At 39.8% G+C, this 24643-nt stretch overlaps 1 protein-coding gene across 1 annotated transcript in view; it reads right to left on the bottom strand.

The window, feature by feature from the left end:
• The window catches only part of ANKRD10 (ankyrin repeat domain 10), a 177524-nt gene that overhangs the window by 137768 nt on the left and 15113 nt on the right, over positions 1-24643 (bottom strand). Inside the window, exon 3 of the mRNA XM_053707779.1 lies at positions 16910-17001. Coding sequence (XP_053563754.1) covers positions 16910-17001 — 92 coding nt within the window. The remainder of the gene's footprint in view (positions 1-16909; positions 17002-24643) is intronic.

Here is a 24643-nt window from a genome sequence, read left to right as displayed (position 1 = left end):
CTGGCGTCTGTTGTTACAATTGTCCAGTCTGGCCTGCTGAATGGCATCCCCCTGGACAGGTGTGGCCGATAAAGCCACCATAGAAGAGAATTTCTGGTCTCTTGATTCAGATTCAGAGTAGGGGACAAATCTGAGTAATCCCCATTCCACTGACTTAGCATGCATAATTGCAGCGGTCTGAGGTGTAGGCGTGCAAAAGGTACTATGTCCATTGCCGCTACCATTAAGCCGATCACCTCCATGCATTGAGCTACTGACGGGTGTTGAATGGAATGAAGGACGCGGCATGCATTTTGAAGTTTTGTTAACCTGTCTTCTGTCAGGTAAATCTTCATTTCTACAGAATCTATAAGAGTCCCCAAGAATGGAACTCTTGTGAGAGGAAAGAGAGAACTCTTCTTTTCGTTCACTTTCCATCCATGCGACCTTAGAAATGCCAGAACTAACTCTGTATGAGACTTGGCAGTTTGAAAGCTTGAAGCTTGTATTAGAATGTCGTCTAGGTACGGAGCTACCGAAATCCCTCGCGGTCTTAGTACCGCTAGAAGGGCACCCAGAACCTTTGTGAAGATTCTTGGAGCCGTAGCCAATCCGAATGGAAGAGCTACAAACTGGTAGTGCCTGTCTAAGAAGGCAAACCTTAGATACCGGTGATGATCTTTGTGGATCGGTATGTGAAGGTAAGCATCCTTTAAATCCACTGTGGTCATGTACTGACCCTCTTGGATCATGGGTAAGATTGTCCGAATAGTTTCCATTTTGAACGATGGAACTCTTAGGAATTTGTTTAGAGTCTTTAAATCTAAGATTGGCCTGAAAGTTCCCTCTTTTTTGGGAACCACAAACAGGTTTGAGTAGAACCCTTGTCCTTGTTCCGACCACGGAACCGGATGGATCACTCCCATTGTTAACAGATCTTGTACGCAGCGTAGAAACGCTTCTTTCTTTATCTGGTTTGTTGACAACCTTGACAGATGAAATCTCCCTCTTGGGGGAGATAATTTGAAGTCTAGAAGGTATCCCTGAGATATGATCTCTAGTGCCCAGGGATCCTGAACATCTCTTGCCCAGGCCTGGGCGAAGAGAGAGAGTCTGCCCCCTACTAGATCCGGTCCCGGATCGGGGGCTCTCGGTTCATGCTGTCTTTGGGGCAGCAGCAGGTTTCCTGGCCTGCTTGCTTTTGTTCCAGGACTGGTTAGGCTTCCAGCCTTGCCTGTAACGAGCAACAGCTCCTTCCTGTTTTGGTGCAGTGGAGGTTGATGCTGCTCCTGTCTTGAAATTCCGAAAGGGACGAAAATTAGACTGTCTAGCCTTAGCTTTGGCCTTGTCTTGAGGTAGGGCGTGGCCCTTACCTCCCGTAATGTCAGCGATAATTTCTTTCAAACCGGGCCCGAATAAGGACTGCCCCTTGAAAGGTATATTAAGTAATTTGGACTTAGAAGTAACATCAGCTGACCAGGATTTTAGCCACAGTGCCCTGCGTGCCTGTATGGCGAATCCTGAGTTCTTAGCCGTAAGTTTGGTTAAATGTACTACGGCCTCCGAAATGAAAGAATTAGCTAGTTTAAGGACTCTAAGCCTGTCCGTAATGTCGTCTAGCGTAGAGGAACTAAGGTTCTCTTCAAGCGACTCAATCCAAAATGCTGCCGCAGCCGTAATCGGCGCGATACATGCAAGGGGTTGTAATATAAAACCTTGTTGAACAAACATTTTCTTAAGGTAACCCTCTAATTTTTTATCCATTGGATCTGAGAAAGCACAGCTATCCTCCACCGGGATAGTGGTACGCTTAGCTAAAGTAGAAACTGCTCCCTCCACCTTGGGGACCGTTTGCCATAAGTCCCGAGTGGTGGCGTCTATTGGAAACATCTTTCTAAATATTGGAGGGGGTGAGAACGGCACACCGGGTCTATCCCACTCCTTAGTAACAATTTCAGTTAGTCTCTTAGGTATAGGAAAAACGTCAGTACTCGCCGGTACCGCAAAGTATTTATCCAACCTACACAGTTTCTCTGGTATTGCAACGGTGTTACAATCGTTGAGAGCTGCTAAGACCTCCCCTAGTAGTACACGGAGGTTCTCCAATTTAAATTTAAAATTTGAAATATCTGAGTCCAATCTGTTTGGATCAGAACCGTCACCCACAGAATGAAGCTCTCCGTCCTCATGCTCTGCGAGCTGTGACGCAGTATCAGACATGGCCCTAGCATTGTCAGCGCACTCTGTTCTCACCCCAGAGTGATCACGCTTGCCTCTTAGTTCTGGTAATTTAGACAAAACTTCAGTCATAACAGTAGCCATATCTTGTAATGTTATCTGTAATGGCCGCCCAGATGTACTAGGCGCCAAAATATCACGCACCTCCCGGGCGGGAGATGCAGGTACTGTCGCGTGAGGCGAGTTAGTCGGCATAACTCTCCCCTCGCTGTTTGGTGAAATTTGTTCACATTGTACAGATTGACTTTTATTTAAAGTAGCATCAATACAGTTAGTACATAAATTTCTATTGGGCTCCACCTTGGCATTGGAACAAATGACACAGATATCTTCCTCTGAGTCAGACATGTTTAACACACTAGCAAAAAAACTTACAACTTGGTTATAATCTTTTTTAGCAAAAAAACGCACTGTGCCTCAAAGAGGTACTAACGATTAAATGACAGTTGAAATAATGAACTGAAAAACAGTTATAGCATCAAACTTTAAAACAACACAACTTTTAGCAAAGGTTTGTTCCCATTAGTAAAAAACAACACTAATTAAATTTGTACATAAGAAAACAAAACAACGTTTTTTATTCACAGTCACTATAAGAATTCTCACAGCTCTGCTGAGAGAATTTACCTCCCTTCAAAGAAGTTTGAAGACCCCTGAGATCTGTCAGAGATGAACCGGATCATGCAGGAAATATAAAAGTAGCTGACTGGAATTTTTTGATGCGTAGCAAAGAGCGCCAAAAACGGCCCCTCCTCTCTCCCACACAGCAGTGAAGAGAAACGAAACTGTCACAATTAAAGCAAAAAACTGCCAAGTGGAAAATAATGCCCAAATATTTATTCACACAGTACCTCAGCAATGTAAACGATTCTACATTCCAGCAAAAACGTTTAACATGAGAATAGTTATTAAAAGGATTAGTGACCTTTAACACAGTAGTTCCGGTGAAATACCATCCCCAGAATACTGAAGTGTATACATACATGTCATTTTAACGGTATGGCAGGCTTTTTTCATCAATTCCATTCAGAAAATAAAAACTGCCACATACCTCAATGCAGATTCATCTGCCCGCTGTCCCCTGATCTGAAGCCTTTACCTCCCTCAGATGGTCGAGAACAGCAATATGATCTTAACGACTCCGGTTAAAATCATAGTAAAAAATCTCTGTCAGATTCTTCCTCAAACTCTGCCAGAGAAGTAATAACACGCTCCGGTGCTATTTTAAAATAACAAACTTTTGATTGAAGTCATAAAAACTAAGTATAATCACCATAGTCCTCTCACACATCCTATCTAGTCGTTGGGTGCAAGAGAATGACTGGGACTGACGTAGAGGGGAGGAGCTATATGCAGCTCTGCTGGGTGAATCCTCTTGCATTTCCTGTTGGGGAGGAGTTATATTCCAGAAGTAATGATGACCCGTGGACTGATCACACATAACAGAAGAAAAACGTTTTACAATAAAACCGTTACTGTCACTTTAAATTTTAAACTGAACACACTTTATTACTGAATATGTGAAAAAGTATGAAGGAATTGTTCAAAATTCACCAAAATTTCACCACAGTGTCTTAAAGCCTTAAAAGTATTGCACACCAAATTTGAAAGCTTTAACCCTTAAAATAACGGAACCGGAGCCGTTTTTACATTTAACCCCTATACAGTCCCAGGTATCTGCTTTGCTGAGACCCAACCAAGCCCAGAGGGGAATACAATACCAAATGATGCCTTCTATAAGATTTTTCAGTGGTTCTTAGCTCCTCACACATGCATCTGCATGCCTTGCTTTCCAAAAACAACTGCGCATTAGTGGCGCGAAAATGAGGCTCTGCCTATGACTAGAAAAGGCCCCCAGTGAAAAAGGTGTCCAATACAGTGCCTGCCGTTTTTTTAAAACAATCCCCAAGATTATAATAACTATTAATAGTTATAATCTGCCAAATATGCTTAGTAAAGAATCGTTATAGCCCAGAAAAATGTCTACCAGTTTTTTAAGCCCTAATGAAGCCCTTTATTCTTATACTAAACTAAGAAAATGGCTTACCGGTCCCCATAGGGAAAATGACAGCTTCCAGCATTACCAAGTCTTGTTAGAAATGTGTCATACCTCAAGCAGCAAAAGTCTGCTCACTGTTTCCCCCAACTGAAGTTAATTCATCTCAACAGTCCTGTGTGGAAACAGCCATCGATTTTAGTAACGGTTGCTAAAATCATTTTCCTCTTACAAACAGAAATCTTCATCTCTTTTCTGTTTCAGAGTAAATAGTACATACCAGCACTATTTTAAAATAACAAACTCTTGATTGAAGAATAAAACTACATTTAAACACCAAAAAAACTCTTAGCCATCTCCGTGGAGATGTTGCCTGTGCAACGGCAAAGAGAATGACTGGGGTAGGCGGAGCCTGGGAGGGACTATATGGCCAGCTTTGCTGGGCTCTTTGCCATTTCCTGTTGGGGAGGAGAATATCCCACAAGTAAGGATGACGCCGTGGACCGGACACACCTATGTTGGAGAAACGTATATACCCACTCATATTCTCAATGTTCATGCATCACGCACACATTTTTTATTTATTAGGAGCCAGGTAAGGAGGACAATATTTATATATACACACACAGATTATATATATATATATATATATATATATATATATATATATATATATATATATATATATATATATATATATATATATACACATACATACACACACACACAGGCCACTTTATTAGGTACACCTTGCTAGTACCAGGTTGGAACCCCTTTTGCCTTCAGAACTGCCTTAAAAGGGACAGTATACACTCATTTTCATATAACTGCATGTAATAGACACTACTATAAAGAATAAGATGCAGGTACTGATATAAAAATCCAGTATAAAACTGTTTAAAAACTTACTTAAAAGCTCTCAATTTAGCTCTGTTGAAAAGGTAGTTGGAAAGCCCACTGCAAGTGGAAAATAAGACCCCCCCCCCTTCTTTTGCACATGAAAAGACCCTTTACACATACAGGAGCAAGCTGGAGTTCGTAGCTGACTATATTCTCATAAAACTTTGGGGCTTGGTTAGGAGTCTGAAAATTAGAGCAATGTTATTTAAAAATAAGCAAAACTATACATTTTAACCCCCCCCCCCCCCAAAAAAAAAAAAAACCTTTATGGGCTATATAAATAGATCTACAAAAAATGTATGCAAAGAAAAAATGTGTATAATGTCCATTTAATTCTTTATGGCATAGATTTAACAATTCCTCAGACATTTTGGTCCATATTGACATAATAGCATAACGCAGTTGCTGCAGATTTGGTGGCTGCACATCCACGATTTGAATCTCCCATTTCACCACATCCCAAAGGTGCTCTATTGGATTGAGATCTGCTGACTGTGGAGGCCACTGGAGTACAGTGAACTCATTGTCATGTTCAAGAAACCAGTTTGAGATTATTTGAGCTTTGTGACATGGTGCATTATTCTGCTGGAAGTAGCCATCAGAAGATGGGTACACTGTAGTCATAAAGGGATGGACATGGGAAGCAACAATATTCAGGTAGGCTGTGTCATTTAAAATTATGCTCAATTGGTAACTAAGGGGCCCAAAGAGTGCCAAGAAAATATCCCCCCACACTATTACACCACAAGCCTGAACTGTTGATACAAGGCAGGATGGATCTATGCTTTCCTGTTGTTTACGCCAAATTCTGACCCTGCCATCTGAATGTCGTCGCTGAAATCGAGACTCAGACCAGGCAACGTTTTTCCAAACGTCTATTGTCCAATTTTGGTGAGCATGTGCGAATTGTAGCCTCAGTTTCCTGTTCTTGGCTGACAGGCACCCGGTGTGGTCTTCTGCTGCTGTAGCCCAACTGCTTCAAGGTTCGACGTGTTGTGCGTTCAGAGATGGTATTCTGCATACTTTGGTTGTAACGAGTGGTTATTTGAGTTACTGTAGCCTTTCTATTATCTCAAACCAGTCTGCCCATCATGAGACCTCAACAAGGCATTATCGTTGCTCCCTCTCAATGGATATTTTCTCTTTTTCGGACCATTTTCTGTAAACCTAGAGATGGTTGTGAGTGAATATCCCAGTAGATCAGCAGTTTTTAAAATACTCAGACCAGCCCACCTGGCACCAACAACCATGCCACTTTAAAGTCAATTAAATTCCCTTTGTTCCCCATTCTGATGCTCGGTTTGAAATTCAGCAAGTCATCTTCACCACGTCTAGATGCCTAAATGCATTGAGTTGCTGACATGCGACTGGCTGATTAGCAATTTGTGTTACCAAGCAATTGAACAGGTGAACCTAAAAGTGGTCGGTGAGAGTGTGTGCGTGTGATTATATATAGATTTTTTTTTTTTTTTTTTTTTTTTTTTAACTATAATCTAAATACAAAAAGAATATATAAATGGCAGATATATGTATAAATTGCTAATACAAATCTAAGGTATAAAGACCCTTAAGTAAAAATGTGGTGCAGAACCTATAAGATTAAATATTACAATAGACTGTGAGAAAAGAAAACAGGACACATCAAAATACATGTTCCTACTAAAGAAAAGGGAATGAAGCACTCTTTTTAACATATCAAGAAAGCTGAATATTTATTCTGCGCCTAATCTAGGCATAAAGTGGAAAGCAAACCTAAATACATCAAAGAATTAACAATATCTACATATGGTGCAAAAAAGACAATACATATAAAACAAAGGCTATGCCAAGTGACTAGCAAGGGCCTATCAAAGTAATAAGCATAAGGAGTAAATAGTCTGAAGGGTAGAACGATTCCACTATACCCCAGCTGCACACGGAACCCTGTTAGCAACAACCTATAATACCGGCGAGGTTCACAAATAGGGTTCTAAGTGGGTTGTACTAGCCTAAAGTGCAAGCAGGCTTAAAGCAGTATAAGCAAAGACATAGCAGCTGTCGGCATAAATATTGTTATGCAAGCATCCAGCAAAGTGAGCGCTGAGGAAGCCCCGTCTACCAAACGACGTAGGGGGTGAAACGCTCGTAGGCATTGGTTGCGCGTAGGCAATGCTTATTACTTTGATGGGCCCTTGCTAGTCACATGACATAGCCTTAGTTTCAATGATATTGTCTTTTTGTACCATATGTAGATATTGTTAATTCTTTGATAATGTATTTAGGTTTGCTTTCCACTTTATGCCTAGATTAGTAGGCGCAGAATAAATATTCAGCTTTCTCGATATGTAAAAAGAGTGCTTCATTCCCTTTCTTTAGTAAAAACATGTATTTTGATGTGTCCCATTTCTTTTCTCACGTATGTACATACATACATACATACACACACACATATACACATGCTGGATTTTCAACAGTAAATAGTGACGTTTAAAGGCCTCTTCCTCAGACAAACCATTCTATAAACACAGTGACAAACTGAAATATATTGATATTACAATATTATATTTGCTGGTTATATGTGGATTCAAATATTGGTGGCCATTAGATATGTGCATTTGTGACCCAACAAGTCAGGAAGAAGGCGTCCGCAAGCCAAATTTATCCTTGTGAAAGTGAAGCACAATGAGGAAATCCAGTCACGAAGTGCACAAATCTAGTGGCCATAGATCGGATCTGGAGCTATGTAATTGATACAGAAACAAATCATTAAAAGGACCATTAAACACAATATTTTAACAATGTATGAAATGTTCCATTATAGAAAGTATAACATTATTGCATTAAACATTTACTATTTGCTTGCTACATTTTGCTGTAAAATACATCTAAAAATTGTGCTTGTTCTATTTTTTTCTCCCAGGGAGGCTTGGGTTAATACTGTTATCTTATTTTATGTGAAATTTTGTTTACCCCAACCCCCTCCATTACCTTGTTAGGAGCTATTTCTTCTTTTAAGGTGGATCACAAGTTTTGCATTAACAGTCATGATAAGAAAACTTTTGGGCAACTGCAGTGGGCAGAATAGGTAGTTTACACGTGAATATTATTGTGTATATATAAATATATATTTATATGAATCTATTAGATGGGGATTATAAAGGACTATACATTGATTTGTTTAAATTATAATTAATTAACTAAGCATCAGTGCTAAACCACTTTAAGAAAAGGGCATGCTAGCCCAGTTTCTTTCCTTAACTGCACATGTGCAGAGTTCATGCAATAAAGGAGTATTAGTTTGTGATAGGTTACCAAGGGTTCTTTTGTTTTGAAAGACAGGGAAATCAGTGAAAATGAAAAAATTAAATCAATATGCTCATTTGACAAAATAAAGCTGCAACATTAACTACAAAACTATTCTCAGATATGAAGGTACATTATCATGTAGCTTACAATTTGTATTTAATGTCCCTTTAATATATAATTGATTACAGTATATGTATGCATGGGCTCGAGTTTACTACCAGCAGTGCTGTAAGTACATGCAAATACATCCTGGTATAACATGAATATCATGGATAGAATCCAAAAGGTAAGACAAGCACCTGCCGTCCTCACTAGTTTGCTAGCTGCCAAAGTCGCTGCAAACTTGTGTCATCCAAAAATGATCAACACAGCAGCACCATTGCAGTTTAAAAATAATTTATTAAAGGAGCATATAATAGTACATTTCGGGCCTCACAGCCCTTAGTCATGTACATATATTTCATGTGCACACCAGAAGCTTATTTACAATGTCACAAGATTGTCAGTTTGCAACTATGTCTGTTGATCACTTGTGACACAGTCCTGGTAAGTGTAGAGTGAACATCCGGTTAAGTCCAGTGATGAAAATACAAGACTAAACAAACGGCCAGTGCAGATCTATTTAGCCACATAACGTGAATCAAGTAAGCATGATGATGAAGGCAGCATTCGGCACTAGTATTTTGTGGAATATATATGAATCTATGATCCTATTGGATATGATGGTCCACAACAATTAACATGAAAGTGTATTGATAATTGACATTATAAACTGATTTATTTTGAGGACTTATATTACACATTGATTTACTTTAATGTTGTGGATACACATTTGGAGTTTTTCTGGCAATGCATTTAGTGTTTTGTTTCTTTCTTTAACTACATTGGAGGTGGAGTTTATGATGTATTTAAATTTGTCACTGTGTTTAGAATGTTTTTTCTTAAGAAGAAGTGTTTGCCTTAAAATGTATTTACTATTAAAAATCTAGCAAATGTATTTACTATTTAAAAACAAAATTTATGCTTACCTGATAAATTTCTCTCTTGCGATATATCAAGTCCACGGATTCATCCAATACTTGTGGGATATTCTCCTTACCAACAGGAAGTGGCAAAGAGAGCACCCACAGCAGAGCTGTCTATATAGCTCCTCCCCTAACTCCACCCCCCAGTCATTCGACCGAAGGTTAGGAAGAAAAAAAAGGAGAAACTATAGGGTGCAGAGGTGACTGAAGTTTTTTAATAAAATATATTACCTGTCTTAAATAGACAGGGCGGGCCGTGGACTCGATACATCGCACGCAAGAGAAAGAAATTTATCAGGTAAGCATAAAATTTTGTTTTCTCTTGCAAGATGTAGAGTCCACGGATTCATCCAATACTTGTGGGATACCAATACCAAAGCTTTAGGACACGGATGAAGTGAGGGACAAGACAGGTACCTAAAACGGAAGGCACCACTGCTTGTAGAACCTGTCTCCCAAAAATAGCCTCCGAAGAAGCAAAAGTATCAAATTTGTAAAATTTGGAAAAAAGTATGAAGCGAAGACCAAGTCGCCGCCTTACAAATCTGTTCAACAGAAGAATCATTTTTAAAAGCCGATGTGGAAGCCACCGCTCTAGTAGAGTGAGCTGTAATCCTTTCAGGAGGCTGCTGGCCAGCAGTCTCATAAGCCAAACGGATGATGCTTTTCAGCCAAAAAGAAAGGTTGCCATAGCTTTCTGACCTCTTCGCTTTCCAGAATAGACAACAAACAACGAAGATGTTTGACGGAAATCTTTAGTTGCTTGCAAATAGAACTTTAAAGCACGAACCACGTCTAGGTTGTGCAACAGACGTTCCTTCTTGGAAGAAGGATTAGGACACAGAGAAGGAACAACAATCTCCTGATTGATATTCCTATTATAAACAACCTTAGGAAGGAATCCAGGTTTAGTACGCAAAACCACCTTATCCGCATGGAAAACCAGATAAGGTGAGTCACACTGTAAAGCAGATAATTCAGAAACTCTTTGAGCCGAAGAGATAGCTACTAAAAACAGAACTTTGCACAAAACAGTTCAGACTGAGTTTAAGATTAGGGATAAAGTCCTATCAAAAGTTGAAGGTCAGTGCAATCTGTTTGTTAGTACTGACTACCATATGGCCTTATCCAATGAGAAACAAATATATAAAATAATCCTGTGTCAATATGTTGCAACCTGTTGAATAGTTCGTTTTAACCGCTTAAACATGCAAGACTCGTTGATAACAATATACATAAATAAACCGGAATGACCAGCAAATATAGGTGTATATATCAAACTCACTTAGTCCAGAGATCAGTATCCGGTAATGAACGAGATTCAGGTAAACAAAATCCTAGTATTCTCTTTCCTTATGTGGAACCCGGTGCAACAAATTCAGACACTGCAAAGATCCATACAGCGTCCTGGCTTGTCTCTCAGGTGCTGGAAGGGCTCTCCTGTCTAGCCCTTAATAAATCGATAAATAAGCAGAAAATGTTCAACACCATGGAGGGAGACAATATCCCAATGTCGAAAAAGCAGAAAAGGCTGATGATATAAAATTAAAACTTCATCTTTATTAGTATTCCGTGAGTAAGAAAAACAAAGGCACAGTGAACACAGATCTGATTACCGCTGACGCGTTTCCTGCCCAATAGGGCACTTCATCAGAGCTTTTCGACATTGGGTTAAACATTTTCTGCTTAAAAACAGAACTTTCCAAGATGGAAGCTTAATATCTATGGAATGAATAGGTTCAAACGGAAACCCTTGAAGAACTAAATTTAAACTACATGGTGGAGCAACAGGTTTAAACACAGGCTTGATTCTAACTAAAGCCTGACAAAACGCCTGAACGTCTGGAACATCTGCCAGGCGCTTGTGTAAAAGAATAGACAAAGCAGATATTTGTCCTTTTAAGGAACTAGCTGATAATCCCTTCTCCAATCCTTCTTGGAGAAAAGACAGTATTCTAGGAATCTGAATCTTACTCCATGAGTAACCCTTGGATTCACACCAATAAAGATGCTTACGCCATATCTTATGATATATTTTCCTGGTGACAGGCTTTCTAGTCTGAATCAAGGTATCAATGACCGACTCAGATAAACCACGCTTTGATAAAATCAAACGTTCAATCTCCAAGCAGTCAGACGCAGAGAAATTAGAGTCCACAGTGGAACGGATGACATGTCCACCAGATCTGCATACCAAGTCCTGCGTGGCCACGCAGGTGCTATCAAAATCACCAAAGCTCTCTCATGCTTGATTCTGGCAATCAGACGCAGAAGGAGAGGGAATGGTGGAAACACATAAGCCAGGTTGAAGGACCAGGGCACTGCTAGAGCATCTATCAGTACTGCCTGAGGATCCCTTGACCTGGACCCGTAACAAGGAACAAGGAAGCTTGGCGTTCTGGCGAGACGCCATGAGATCCAATTCTGGTATGCCCCATAGCTGAATCAGTTGAGCAAATACCTCCGGATGGAGTTCCCACTGCCCGGGATGAAAAGTTTGACGACTTAGGAAATCCGCCTCCCAGTTCTCTACCCCTGGGATATGGATTGCTGAAAGATGGCAAGAGTGAGTCTCTGCCCATCGGATTATTTTGGAAACCTCTATCATCGCTAGAGAACTCTGTGTTCCCCCTTGATGATTGATATAAGCTACAGTAGTGATGTTGTCCGACTGAAATCTGATGAATTTGGCCGCAGCCAGTTGAGGCCACGCCTGAAGCGCATTGAATATCGCTCTCAGTTCTAGGATGTTTATCGGGAGGAGAGCCTCCTCCTGAGTCCATAAACCCTGTGCTTTCAGGGAGATCCAGACTGCACCCCAGCCCAGTAGGCTGGCATCTGTCGTTACTATGACCCACTCTGGCCTGCGGAAACACAATTAGAAAAAACGGTACTGTGCCTTTAAGAGAAAAAAAGTGCATACGTTCTGCAAAACAGTGTAAAAATGCAGCAAACTTTTCGAAATTTTTACAATGTATTCTTAAAGCTTTAGTAAGATTGCCCCACCAGCAAAATAAAAATTTAACCCCTTAATGTAAAAACCGGATTGACAAACGTCAAAAAAACGGTCAGCACCTTGTCACAGCGCTGCTGTGGCACCTACCTGCCCTTGGGGATTGATTTTGTGGGAAAAATACTTCTTTTTGGCCCTCAAATTACAGCAGGACCCTCCGGTGTAGCAGCTTGATGTCTTGCCATGAAAAAACAACTGCGCGTCTGAAGCTCGAAAATAGGCCCCTCCCACCTCACTCTATGTCTGTGGGGCCTTAAAGAAACACATTAAAGCGTTTCTAAGCTAGCCATGTGGGTTAATAAACCTTAAATAAGCCAAATGAACCTCCAAAAGTCCCTCAAAAACGTTTATCTCCTAATAAAAGGTTAGCCTTTTATAAGTGTCAACCAGTATTAATTTAGCCCTTTATGCAAGCTGGTAATTCCACACTAAGTCTCTGAATACAGATTACCCTTCCCTCATGGGGATATTGTCAGCCTTTTCTAGAAGTATCACAGTTTGTCTAGAAAAAAAATGACTAAACATACCTCAGTGCAGCTTAGCATGCAAACCGTTCCCCAACTGAAGTTTCCTGTACTCCTCAGCCTCTGTGGGAACAGCAGTGGATCTTAGTTACAAAGTGCTAAGATCATCATCCTCCATGCAGAAATCTTCATCTCTTTTCTGCATAAGAGTAAATAGTATTAAACTGCTACCACTCAGCTACTTCATAATACCACCTGGCAGGAATAAAAAAAAAAAAAAAAAAAAAAAAAAATCTGTGGAAAATCGTATATATATTAATTTTAACTTTATAATCCACACCGGTTTATATACAATTTCCATAAACTAATATTGATTTTACACTTCAGCAATTAGTAACCAAGGTACACATGAGAATCTTAACATTAATAATTGTACATTACTCATATTTCACTATATTTAATTATAATTTTATAGTGCAACTAACAGTTTTGATACAAGTGCACAAGCTGTAAAGCAAAATAAAGCATGCTTACAGTGGTGGAAGGATATTCAATCCTCAATGCAGCTTTATAAGGTAACATAATATCATTATCCAATGCATAATTACAAGCTAAATATAAAAGCAGACGGCATGGGAGTGGATATGAATATTGGAACTCATTACAAAGTAACAGTAAGAATCATTATTTTAACTGTCCGATTCCAATTTATTTACACCAATGCATAAATAATTAAGACATTACAAAATTAAGTTAAAAGGGACAATACATTAAAATTCAGAGATCATGCAATTTAAAAAAAACACAAACATTTTACTTATGTTATAAAATGTGCTTTACTTTCCAGGTATCTTTTTTGAAGAGTAAAACATAGGTTGTCTCAAGAGTGTGCATGTGTCTTTGGCATTCTATGGCAGCAGTATTTGCAACAATGGTTTCAGCAATATTATACATTGTTGCAAACACTGCTGCCATAGAATGGTGAAGACATATGAACACCCCAGAGCCTTCCATTTGAAAATAAAAATATACTGAAGATTTTTTATTTATTTTTTTAAATTGGGTGCTCTGTCTAAACCATTACTTACTGCCCCTTTAATTTGTGCCAATTTAGTTCCCATCTAACGCGTTTAGCTTAAAAATTATAACAGAAAGTAATCCTTTAACTGTGTAAAAAGCCAAAACAACTAACATATTAAAGTTAATAAACATTAATTAAAACCTACTGACCTATATTTTCTCCAAAACGAAGTTTCATAACGTTCTAAAAGTTATATTTTTTATTCGCCGATGATGTCACGTTATCCTGTCCACTATTTTCAGCACTGAGTGTTCAAAATACTTAAACCAATAACTTTGTGATTAAAGCGCCATTTTGAAACCTAGGTATTGTAAACGGATTGGTACAGAGCAAAGGATACCCATGGAGTGGGTTTGGAAAACAATTAAATTTGCAGACAAGATTTCTGATATACGGTAGAGATATGTTAATGAAATGCTATTGATAAAAAGCGTATTTGGGGTAATTAGTTAATAACAGGCATAGAAAATATTTACTTACAGTGGCCCTTTAAATAAAATGCATATCATCATCATCTGCTAGGGCTTGACAAAGTTTGGGAACCATGGTTCCTAGACTTTTGCTTCTGGTCCCTTACTTTATGGATTATTCCTCATCTACCGATATATAGATTCTTTAACTGTATTCTCAATATTCTCAGATTCCTACATTGTATATAAATCTGTTGTCCTGGTCATCCATAAATCCTGGAAATCCCCAATGTAGGCTAAAATGCCTTCTAATGCTATTATCAAAACAAAGAACATTTTTTCTTTGCCATTTTATACTGAAGTGAGCAATAATGTAATGGCATTTCATTTAGTTTTGCATAATTTGGTTTGTCCAGTAAGCCATAGGGAAAAAAAAAATCATTAGAAATAGATGTCCAATAATATCCTGCCATTAAATGCTAGTGTAGGAACTATTTTTACAGATTGAAGAGTGAACCAATTTACTCCTCTCGATGTAGTGGGCTGAAAAAGTTAAAATATGCAGTAAATCACCAGATCAATCATTCATAGGGAATGACATGAAAACAAAAAAAAAAAAAACATTTTATGGGGAATTCAATTTTGACTTTTTAATATTCTTTAAAATTGCTCTATGCAGTTGTGGCTGAGGTGCTACAGTAATGCATGAACAGACTAGATTGTATTGTGCCCATGATTTCTGTTCTTGCAGCTGACACCCAGTAGATCAGTCTTGCTGGGGAACTCTGTAGATAAACTATGTTGTAATTTTTACTAGAATATATGCTTATTTGTAAAGGACAAAACTGCCCCCAGTAAATGAAGGTTATTCATGTTAGTCAAAAAGACATAGCGAAAACATTTCACAGAATATGTGATTCAAAGCGAAAGGTCAAATGGTCACTAAGTGGTTATATAACATATTGGAAATTTACACTATGACCCAAAAGGATACCAGGTCAACTCTTACTTCAGAAAAGGCTCTCTATAAACTTTTCGTTATAGTTTTGTTATCTTAAATCATGTACATATATTAAAGGATAAACTGGTACTGAGTGAAGTATTTAACATTAACAGTAAACTTCCTGTCCTGAATTACTGACTTAAAGTAAGAAAAAACTATTTAAATAGCTAATTGAACAATAGCAAAGTACAAAGACTGGGGTGTTGAATTCCACAACAGAGTGTTTGAAGACCATTTCTGAGCAGAGCTATTTGTGTTAATATCTGGCTAGGTATCTAGGAGTCGCCCTATTTGGCAGCAAGCAGATGTGGTGTATATATTTTAAAAATAATTTTTGTGTTTTTTCCAAAATGCCCTGCTGGGCACATCTTAGAACCACTAAGCCATTAACCTTTTTATTTTCTTTGACATTTTATTTATATACACACAGTATATATCAGAAATTACACAATAAACTGCAACATTTGTGAATATAAAACAACTTTTAAAAACATTTCAATTGTTTTTAAACTTGTACACAGCTGTGTTATGACCACTGTTGATTGGATCAGTTGCAGTTTCTGCTCAGGACCTGTAGTGCCAAGCAGGACTATAAAAACATAGCATTACAGCATTGCTAGTTTAAAATTACATGCTATAACAGATTAGAACATATCATTTTAACACGATAATACCCCTTTACATTAAATAGGTGTGTACTATTTAAATTTGAAAAACCCATTAAAACCCACAGTAGTAGAAATGTGCAGGTTTTTGTTAATTTAAGAATTCTTACAACTACAGTAGAAAGGCACGACTGGTACATTCCTATTTAATTATTTTAATGAGAGGCAGAAATTGTATGAGCAGTTCTACAAAAACAAAGCTATGATCAGGTTATGAAAATTTTAAAAGTTGCGTTGTCCGACAAAAAAAAGTAAAGAAACGGTTATCTAAGGTATATTTATAGTACTAGTTGCAGCATTCACATAAAGGAAAAAAAACATGTTTTGTAAATGAAACATTAATAAAAGATACTTAAAGCAAAATACAGCTTGTCAAATGTTATTACATGTATACCTTAAAAACTATTACAATATGCAAGTTTAGGAAATTTTAGGATACATGGTTAAATACAAGGTAGGCGGAATAATATACAACTAGAACCTTACTGATACACAGTAATGGTAATACTTTAATGTTATGTGAAACTATAAATTAAGCAGCAATCTATTGTAACCCAAGTGACAGTACAGATTAGATATATTCTGCTTCAACAGAAAACAATAATGTCATTAACACTATTCACAAATGTTTCTTTGTGTATGTATATCTAAACATCTACAAACATGTAAGTTAAATATAAACAGAAGCAGCATTAGTGAGTTTACTCACTTGGTTGAAAAATAAATAATCATGTGTGGAACTATTTTAGAACAATATTGAATGTGAAAGCAGAAAAATAAATAATCATGTGTGAAACTATTTTAGAACAATATGGAATGTGAAAGCAGGAAATTAAAATAAGAGACATACTCTATTTGCGCTCCATGGGACACTAGGGCCTTTAGGCAGTCCATACTACCAGCCCTTGCTGCTTTATGCACTGGTGTCTCACCAACATAGTCCTAAAAAAAGAAAAAAGCAGTAATTAATAACCAGGTTGGAAGTTCAAAATAAATTTAACTCTGAGGGGCTGCTGATATAAAGATGATCTAATATGATCCTCCAGCACGGAGAGATCCCTAGTTAACTTCTAAAAAGGTAGATTTTGCTATACTTATCCAAGGGGTGTTCCCGACTTTTCTGTATGGATTGACAAGCCAAGTGCAATATAACACTGCATGACATGGGAGTTCTGCTGCATTTACACTTTGCATTTTATATTACTTTACACTTCAGATTAAGTTGTATTACATTTAAACTTTGCACTATTTTGTAGTTTATTTTGTACACAGCAGTGAATATAGGATTGCGATTTATGATTTATCTTTTACAAATTACATTTTACTATGTATTTATTCTATTTAAAATAACGAAAAAATTACAACTTCAATTTCACAGAGAGCTTTATTGCTTTCTATGCGCCCAATAATAAAATATATAGTTTGGAGAGAAATATTAGTGCAGACTTCACAGGGGCTGAACTCACTGAATGCTATTAGAAAAAGTAAATTTATGCTTACCTGATAAATTAATTTCTTCTATGGTACGACGAGTCCACGGATTCATCCTTTACTTGTGGGATATTATCGTCCTGCTAACAGGAAGTGGCAAAGAGCACCACAGCAGAGCTGTCTATATAGCACCACTGCTTGAAGAACTTTACTCCCAAAAATAGCCTCCGAAGAAGCAAAAAGTATAAAATTTGTAAAAAGTATGAAGCAAAGACCAAGTCGCAGCCTTACAAATCTGTTCAACAGAAGCATCATTTTTAAAAGCCCATGTGGAAGCCACCGCTCTAGTAGAGTGAGCTGTAATCCTTTCAGGAGGCTGCTGTCAAGCAGTCTCGTATGCCAAACAGATGATGCTTTTCAGCCAAAAAGAAAGAAAGAGAGGTAGCCGTAGCTTTTTGACCTCTACGTTTTCCAGAATAGACAACAAAGAAGATGTTTTACTTGCAAGCAACCAAGGATTCCCGTCAAACTACAAAGCACAAACCACGTCCAAGTTGTGCAACACAGACGCTCCTTCTTAGAGGAAGGATTAGGACACAGAGAAGGAACAACAATTTCCTGATTGATATTCCTATTAGTAAGAACCTTAGGAATGGACAATAATCGATCATATGGACATTGCTTTTGAAAGGGGGGACTAATAATTTTTGACCCGATCTAATTTGATCTGATTTTTTTTGGTTACTGTGCTCTGAGTTATGTATTTACCTCTTTGTACTGATTTACAGCACAATATGATTTTCTTTTGTCTGTCCAATAAAGAAATATTTAAAAAAAAAAAAAAAAAAAAAAGTAACAACCTTAGGAAGGAATCCAGGTTTGGTGCGCAAAACCGCCTTATCAGCATGGAAAACAAGATAAGGCGAGTCGCATTGCAACGCAGATAGTTCAGAAACTCTTCAAGCCGAAGAGATAGCAACTAAAAACAGAACTTTCCAAGATAGAAGCTTAATATCTATGGAATGCATAGGTTCAAACGGAACCCCTTGAAGAACTATAAGAACTAAATTCAGACTCCATGGCGGAGCAACAGGTTTAAACACAGGCTTGATTCTAACTAAAGCCTGACAGAACGACTGAACGTCTGGAACATCTGCCAGACGCTTGTGCAGTAGAATTGATAAAGCAGATATCTGTCCCTTTAAGGAACTAGCTGATAGCCCCTTCTCCAAACCTTCTAGGAATCCTGATCTTACTCCATGAGTAGCCTTTGGATTCGCACCAATAAAGATATTTACGCCATATCTTATGATATATTTTCCTGGCGACAGGCTTTCGAGCCTGAATCAAGGTATCTATGATCGACTCGGAAAGAGAATCCCAGCTTGGATAAAATCAAGCGTTCAATCTCCAAGCAGTCAGCCGCAGAGAAACTAGATTTGGATGCTGGAACGGACCTTGAATCAGAAGGTCCTGTCTCAATGGCAGAGTCCATGGTGGAAGAGATGACATGTCCACCAGGTCTGCATACCAAGTCCTGCGTGGCCACGCAGCTGCTATCAAAATCACCAAAGCTCTCTCCTGTTTGATTCTGGCAATCAAAACGAGGAAGGAGAGGAAATGGTGGAAACACATAAACCAGGTTGAATGACCAGGGTACTGCTAGAGCATCCATCAGTACTGCCTAAGGATCCCTTGACCTGGACCCGTAACAAGGAAGTTTGGCGTTCTGACGAGACGCCATCAGATCCAATTCCGGTGTGCCCCATTGCTGAATCAATTGTGCAAAACACCTCCGGATGGAGTTCCCACTCCCCCGTATGAAAAGTCTGACGACTTAGAAAATCATCGCTAGAGAACTCTTTGTTCCCCCCTGATGATTGATATACGTCGTGATATTGTCCGACTGGAATCTTATAAATCTGGCCAAAGCCAGCTGAGGCCAAGCCTCAAGCACGTTGAATATTGCTCTCAGTTCTAGAATATTTATCGGGAGGAGAGCCTCCTCCTGAGACCACAAACCCTGTGCTTTCAGGGAATTCAAGACTGCACCCCAGCAGGCTGGCGTCCGTCGTCACTATGACCCATGCTGGCCTGCGGAAACACATTCCCTGGGACAGATGATCCTGTGACAACCACCAAAGAAGAGAGTCTCTGGTCTCTTGATCCAGATTTGTCTGAGGAGATAAATCTGCATAATACCCATTCCACTGTTTGAGCATGCATAATTGCAGTGGTCTGAGATGCAAGCAAACGGAACTATGTCAATTGCCGCTACCATTAGTCCGATTACCTCCATACACTGAGCCACTGACGGCCGAGGAATGGAATGAAGAGCTCGGCAGGTGGTTAAAATCTTTGATTTCCTGACCTCCGTCAGAAAAATGTTCATGTCCACCAGGAATGGAACTCTTCTGAGAGGGATAAGTTAACTCTTTTTTACGTTCACCTTCCACCCGTGAGATCTTAGAAAAGCCAACACTATGTCCGTGTGAGATTTGGCTAGTTGGTAAGTCGACCCCTGAATTAAGATATCGTCCAGATAAGGCGCCACAGCTATGCCCCGCGGTCTTAAAACCGCCAGAAGGGACCCTAGCACCTTTGTGAAAATTCTGGGAGCTGTGGCCAACCCAAAGGGAAGAGCCACAAGCTGGTAATGCTTGTCCAGAAAGGCGAACCTGAGGAACTGGTGATGATCTTTGCGGATAGGGATGTGTAGATACGCATCCTTTAAGTCCACGGTGGTCATATATTGACCCTCCTGGATCATTGGTAAAATAGTCTGAATGGTCTCCATCTTGAAGGATGGGACTCTGAGGAATTTGGTTAGGATCTTGAGATCTAAAATTGGTCTGAAGGTTCCCTCTTTTTTGGGAACCACAAACAGATTGGAGTAGAAGCCCTGCACCTGTTCTTTTTTCGGAACTGGGCAGATCACTCCGATGGTATATAGGTTTTCTACACAGCGTAAGAACGCCTCTCTTTTTGTCTGGTTTACAGACAATTGAGAAAGATGGAATCTACCCCTTGGAGGAGAATCTTTGAAATCTAGAAGATACCCCTGGGTTACGATTTCTAAAGCCCAGGATTCCTGAACGTCTCTTGCCCAAGCCTAAGCAAAGAGAGAAAGTCTGCCCCCTACTAGATCCGTTCCCGGATCGGGGGCTACCCCTTCATGCTGTCTTGGTGGCAGCAGCGGGCTTCTTGGCCTGTTTACCTTTGTTCCAAGTCTGGTTATGTCTGAAAATGATCTCTTTCAGTTCAGGCCCGAATAGGGTCTTACCCTTGAAAGGGATGTCTAAAAGCTTAGATTTTGATGACACATCAGCAAACCAGGACTTAAGCCATAACGCTCTACGCGCTAAAATGGCAAAACCTGAATTCTTTGTCGCTAATTTAGCCAGTTGAAAAGCGGCATCTGTAATGAAAGAATTAGCTAGCTTGAGAGCTCTAATTCTATCCAGAATATCCAGAAACCTCTAGAAATCTGTCCATTTACACAATTTTTCTGGAACTACAATAGGGTCACAATCATCCAGAGTTGCTAAAACCTCCCTGAGCAATAAGCGGAGGTGTTCTAGCTTAAATTTAAAAGTCGTCATATCTGAGTCTGTCTGAGGGAACATCTTTCCTGAATCAGAAATCTCTCCCTCAGACAGCAAATCCCTCACCCCCAACTCAGAACATTGTGAGGGTACATCGGATATGGCTAATAAAGCGTCAGAGGGCTCAGCATTTGTTCTCACACCAGACCTACTGCGCTTCCCCTGCAACCCAGGCAGCTTAGATAAAACCTCTGTGAGGGTAGTATTCATAACTGCGGCCATATCTTGCAGGGTGAAAGAATTAGACGCACTAGAAGTACTTGGTGTCGCTTGTGCAGGCGTTACTGGTTGTGATACTTGGGGAGAATTAGATGGCATAACCTGATTCCCTTCTGACTGAGAATCATCCTGCGACATACTTTTAGTAGCTAAAATATGTTCTTTGCAATTTATTGACCTTTCAGTGCATGAGGGACACATTCTAAGTGGGGGTTCCACAATGGCTTCTAAACATATTGAACAATGACTTTCCTCAATGTCAGACATGTTGAACAGGCTAGTAATGACTACAAACAAGCATGAAAACACTTTATTTAGTGAAAAAAAAAAAAAACAATCTTAAAAAAACGGTACTGTGCCTTTAAGAGAAAAAAAAGCATACACGTTCTGCAAAACTGCTTTAAAATGCTCCAAATTTTTGATAGCAGACTCAATATGTGTAGTTAAGTTTGCCCCACAAGAAAATTTTACATTTAACCGTTTATTGTGCAAAAAGGATTGACTTAAGGCCTAAATCCGGAAAAAAACACTCCCAGCACCTTGCCACAGCCCTGCTGTGGCGCCTACCTGCCCTCAGGGATAGTAATTATGGAGTTAAAGCTTCGATTTGGCGCAAAATATCCACAAGGGCCCTCAGGAGTTGGAGCTTGCTGCGTGAAAACAACTGCGCATCTGAGGCGCGAAAATGATGTCTCTACAGCCTCAAAGAACCGCACCAGAGCGGTTTTAAACTAGCCATGTGGGTTCTGAGACCTAAAAAAACAAAATTTATGTTTACCTGATAAATTTATTTCTCTTGTGGTGTATTCAGTCCACGGATTCATCCATTACTTGTGGGATATTCTCCTTCCCAACAGGAAGCTGCAAGAGGATCACCCACAGCAGAGCTGTCTATATAGCTCCTCCCCTAACTGCCACCTCCCAGTCATTCGACCGAAGACAAGCAAGAGAAAGGAGAAACTATAGGGTGCAGTGGTGACTGTAGTTTAAAAATTAAAAAACACCTGCCTTAAAATGACAGGGTGGGCCGTGGACTGGATACACCACAAGAGAAATAAATTTATCAGGTAAGCATAAATTTTGTTTTCTCTTGTAAGGTGTATCCAGTCCACGGATTCATCCATTACTTGTGGGATACCAATACCAAAGCTATAGGACACGGATGAAGGGAGGGACAAGGCAGGCGCTTAAAAGGAAGGCACCACTGCCTGTAAGACCTTTCTCCCAAAAATAGCCTCTGAAGAAGCAAAAGTATCAAATTTGTAGAATTTAGAAAAAGTATGAAGCGAAGACCAAGTCGCCGCCTTACAAATCTGTTCAACAGAAGTCTCATTTTTAAAGGCCCATGTGGAAGCCACCGCTCTAGTGGAATGAGCTGTAATTCTTACCGGAGGCTGCTGGCCAGCAGTCTCATAAGCTAAGCGGATTATACTTCTTAACCAAAAAGAAAGAGAAGTTGCTGAAGCCTTTTGGCCTTTCCTCTGTCCAGAGTAGACAACAAACAATGCAGATGTTTGAAGAAAATCTTTAGTAGCTTGTAAATAAAACTTTAAAGCACGAACCACGTCAAGATTGTGTAATAGACGTTCCTTCTTTGAAGAAGGAATAGGACACGGTGACGGAACAACAATCTCTTGATTGATATTCTTATTGGATACCACCTTAGGAAGAAACCCAGGTTTGGTACGCAAAATTACCTTATCTGCATGGAAGATCAGATAAGGGGAATCACACTGCAAGGCAAATAACTCTGAAACTCTTCGAGCCGAAGAGATAACTACCAAGAACAGAACTTTCCAAGATAAAAGCTTGATATCTATGGAATGCAGAGGTTCAAACGGAACCCCTTGAAGAACTAAATTTAAACTCCATGGCGGAGCAACAGGTTTAAACACAGGCTTGATTCTAACCAAAGCCTGACAAAACGCCTGAACGTCTGGAACATCCGCCAGACGCTTGTGCAAAAGAATAGACAGAGCAGAAATCTGTCCCTTTAAGGAACTAGCTGACAATCCCTTCTCCAATCCTTCTTGGAGAAAAGACAATATCCTGGGAATCCCGACTTTAACTCTATGAGTAACCCTTGGATTCACACCAATGAAGATATCTACACCATATCTTATGATAGATTTTCCTGGTGACAGGCTTTCGAGCCTGAATTAAGGTATCAATGACCGACTCGGAAAAACCACGTTTTGACAAAATCAAGCGTTCAATCTCCAAGCAGAGACGCAGAAAAATTAGATTTGGATGTTTGAAGGGACCTTGAAGTAGAAGGTCCTGCTTCAGCGGCAGAGTCCAAGGTGGAAAGGATGACATGTCCACCAGATCTGCGTACCAAGTCCTGGGTGGCCACGCAGGAGCTATCAAAATCACCGAAGCTCTCTCTTGCTTGATCTTGGCAATCAGAGGAGGGAGCAGAGGAAACGGTGGAAACACATAAGCCAGGTTGAAAGACCAAGGCGCTGCTAGAGCACCTATCAGCGCTGCCTTGGGTTCCCTGGACCTGAACCCGTAACAAGGAAGCTTGGCGTTCTGATGAGACGCCATGAGATCCAGTTTGCCCCAAAGTTGAATCAACTGTGCAAACACCTCCGGATGGAGTTCCCACTCCCCCGGATGAAAATTCTGCCGACTTAGAAAATCTGCCTCCCAGTTCTCTACTCCTGGGATATGGATAGCTGATAGATGGCAAGAGTGAACCTCTGCCCATAGAATTATTTTTGAAACCTCCAACATTGCTAGGGAACTCGTTGTTCCCCCTTGATGGTTGATGTAAGCTACAGTCGTGATGTTGTCCGACTGAAATCTGATGAACCTGACCGCAGCTAGCTGAGGCCAAGCCTGAAGAGCATTGAATATCGCTCTTAGTTCCAGAATGTTTATCCGAAGGAGTGTCTCCTCCTAAGTCCACAAGCCCTGAGCCTTCAGGGAGTTCCAGACTGCACCCCAGCCCAGAAGGCTGACATCTGTCGTTACTATTGTCCAATCTGGCTTGCGGAAGGTCATACCCTTGACAGATGGACCCGAGATAACCACCAGAGAAGAGAATCCCTGGTCTCTTGATCCAGATTTAGTAGAGGGGACAAATCTGTGTAATCCCCATTCCACTGACTGAGCATGCAGAGTTGCAGCGGTCTGAGATGTAGGCGGGCAAACGGCACTATGTCCATTGCCGCTACCATTAAGCCGATTACTTCCATACACTGAGCTACTGAAGGGCGAGAAGTAGAATAAAGAATACGGCAGGAATTTAGAAGTTTTGACAACCTGACCTCTGTCAGGTAAATCTTCATTTCTACAGAATCTATCAGAGTTCCTAGGAAGGA

This window comes from Bombina bombina, chromosome 3 (assembly GCF_027579735.1).
Source record: "Bombina bombina isolate aBomBom1 chromosome 3, aBomBom1.pri, whole genome shotgun sequence".
Classification (NCBI taxonomy): Eukaryota; Metazoa; Chordata; class Amphibia; order Anura; family Bombinatoridae; genus Bombina; species Bombina bombina.
This window is presented reverse-complemented; position numbering and strand designations above follow the sequence as displayed.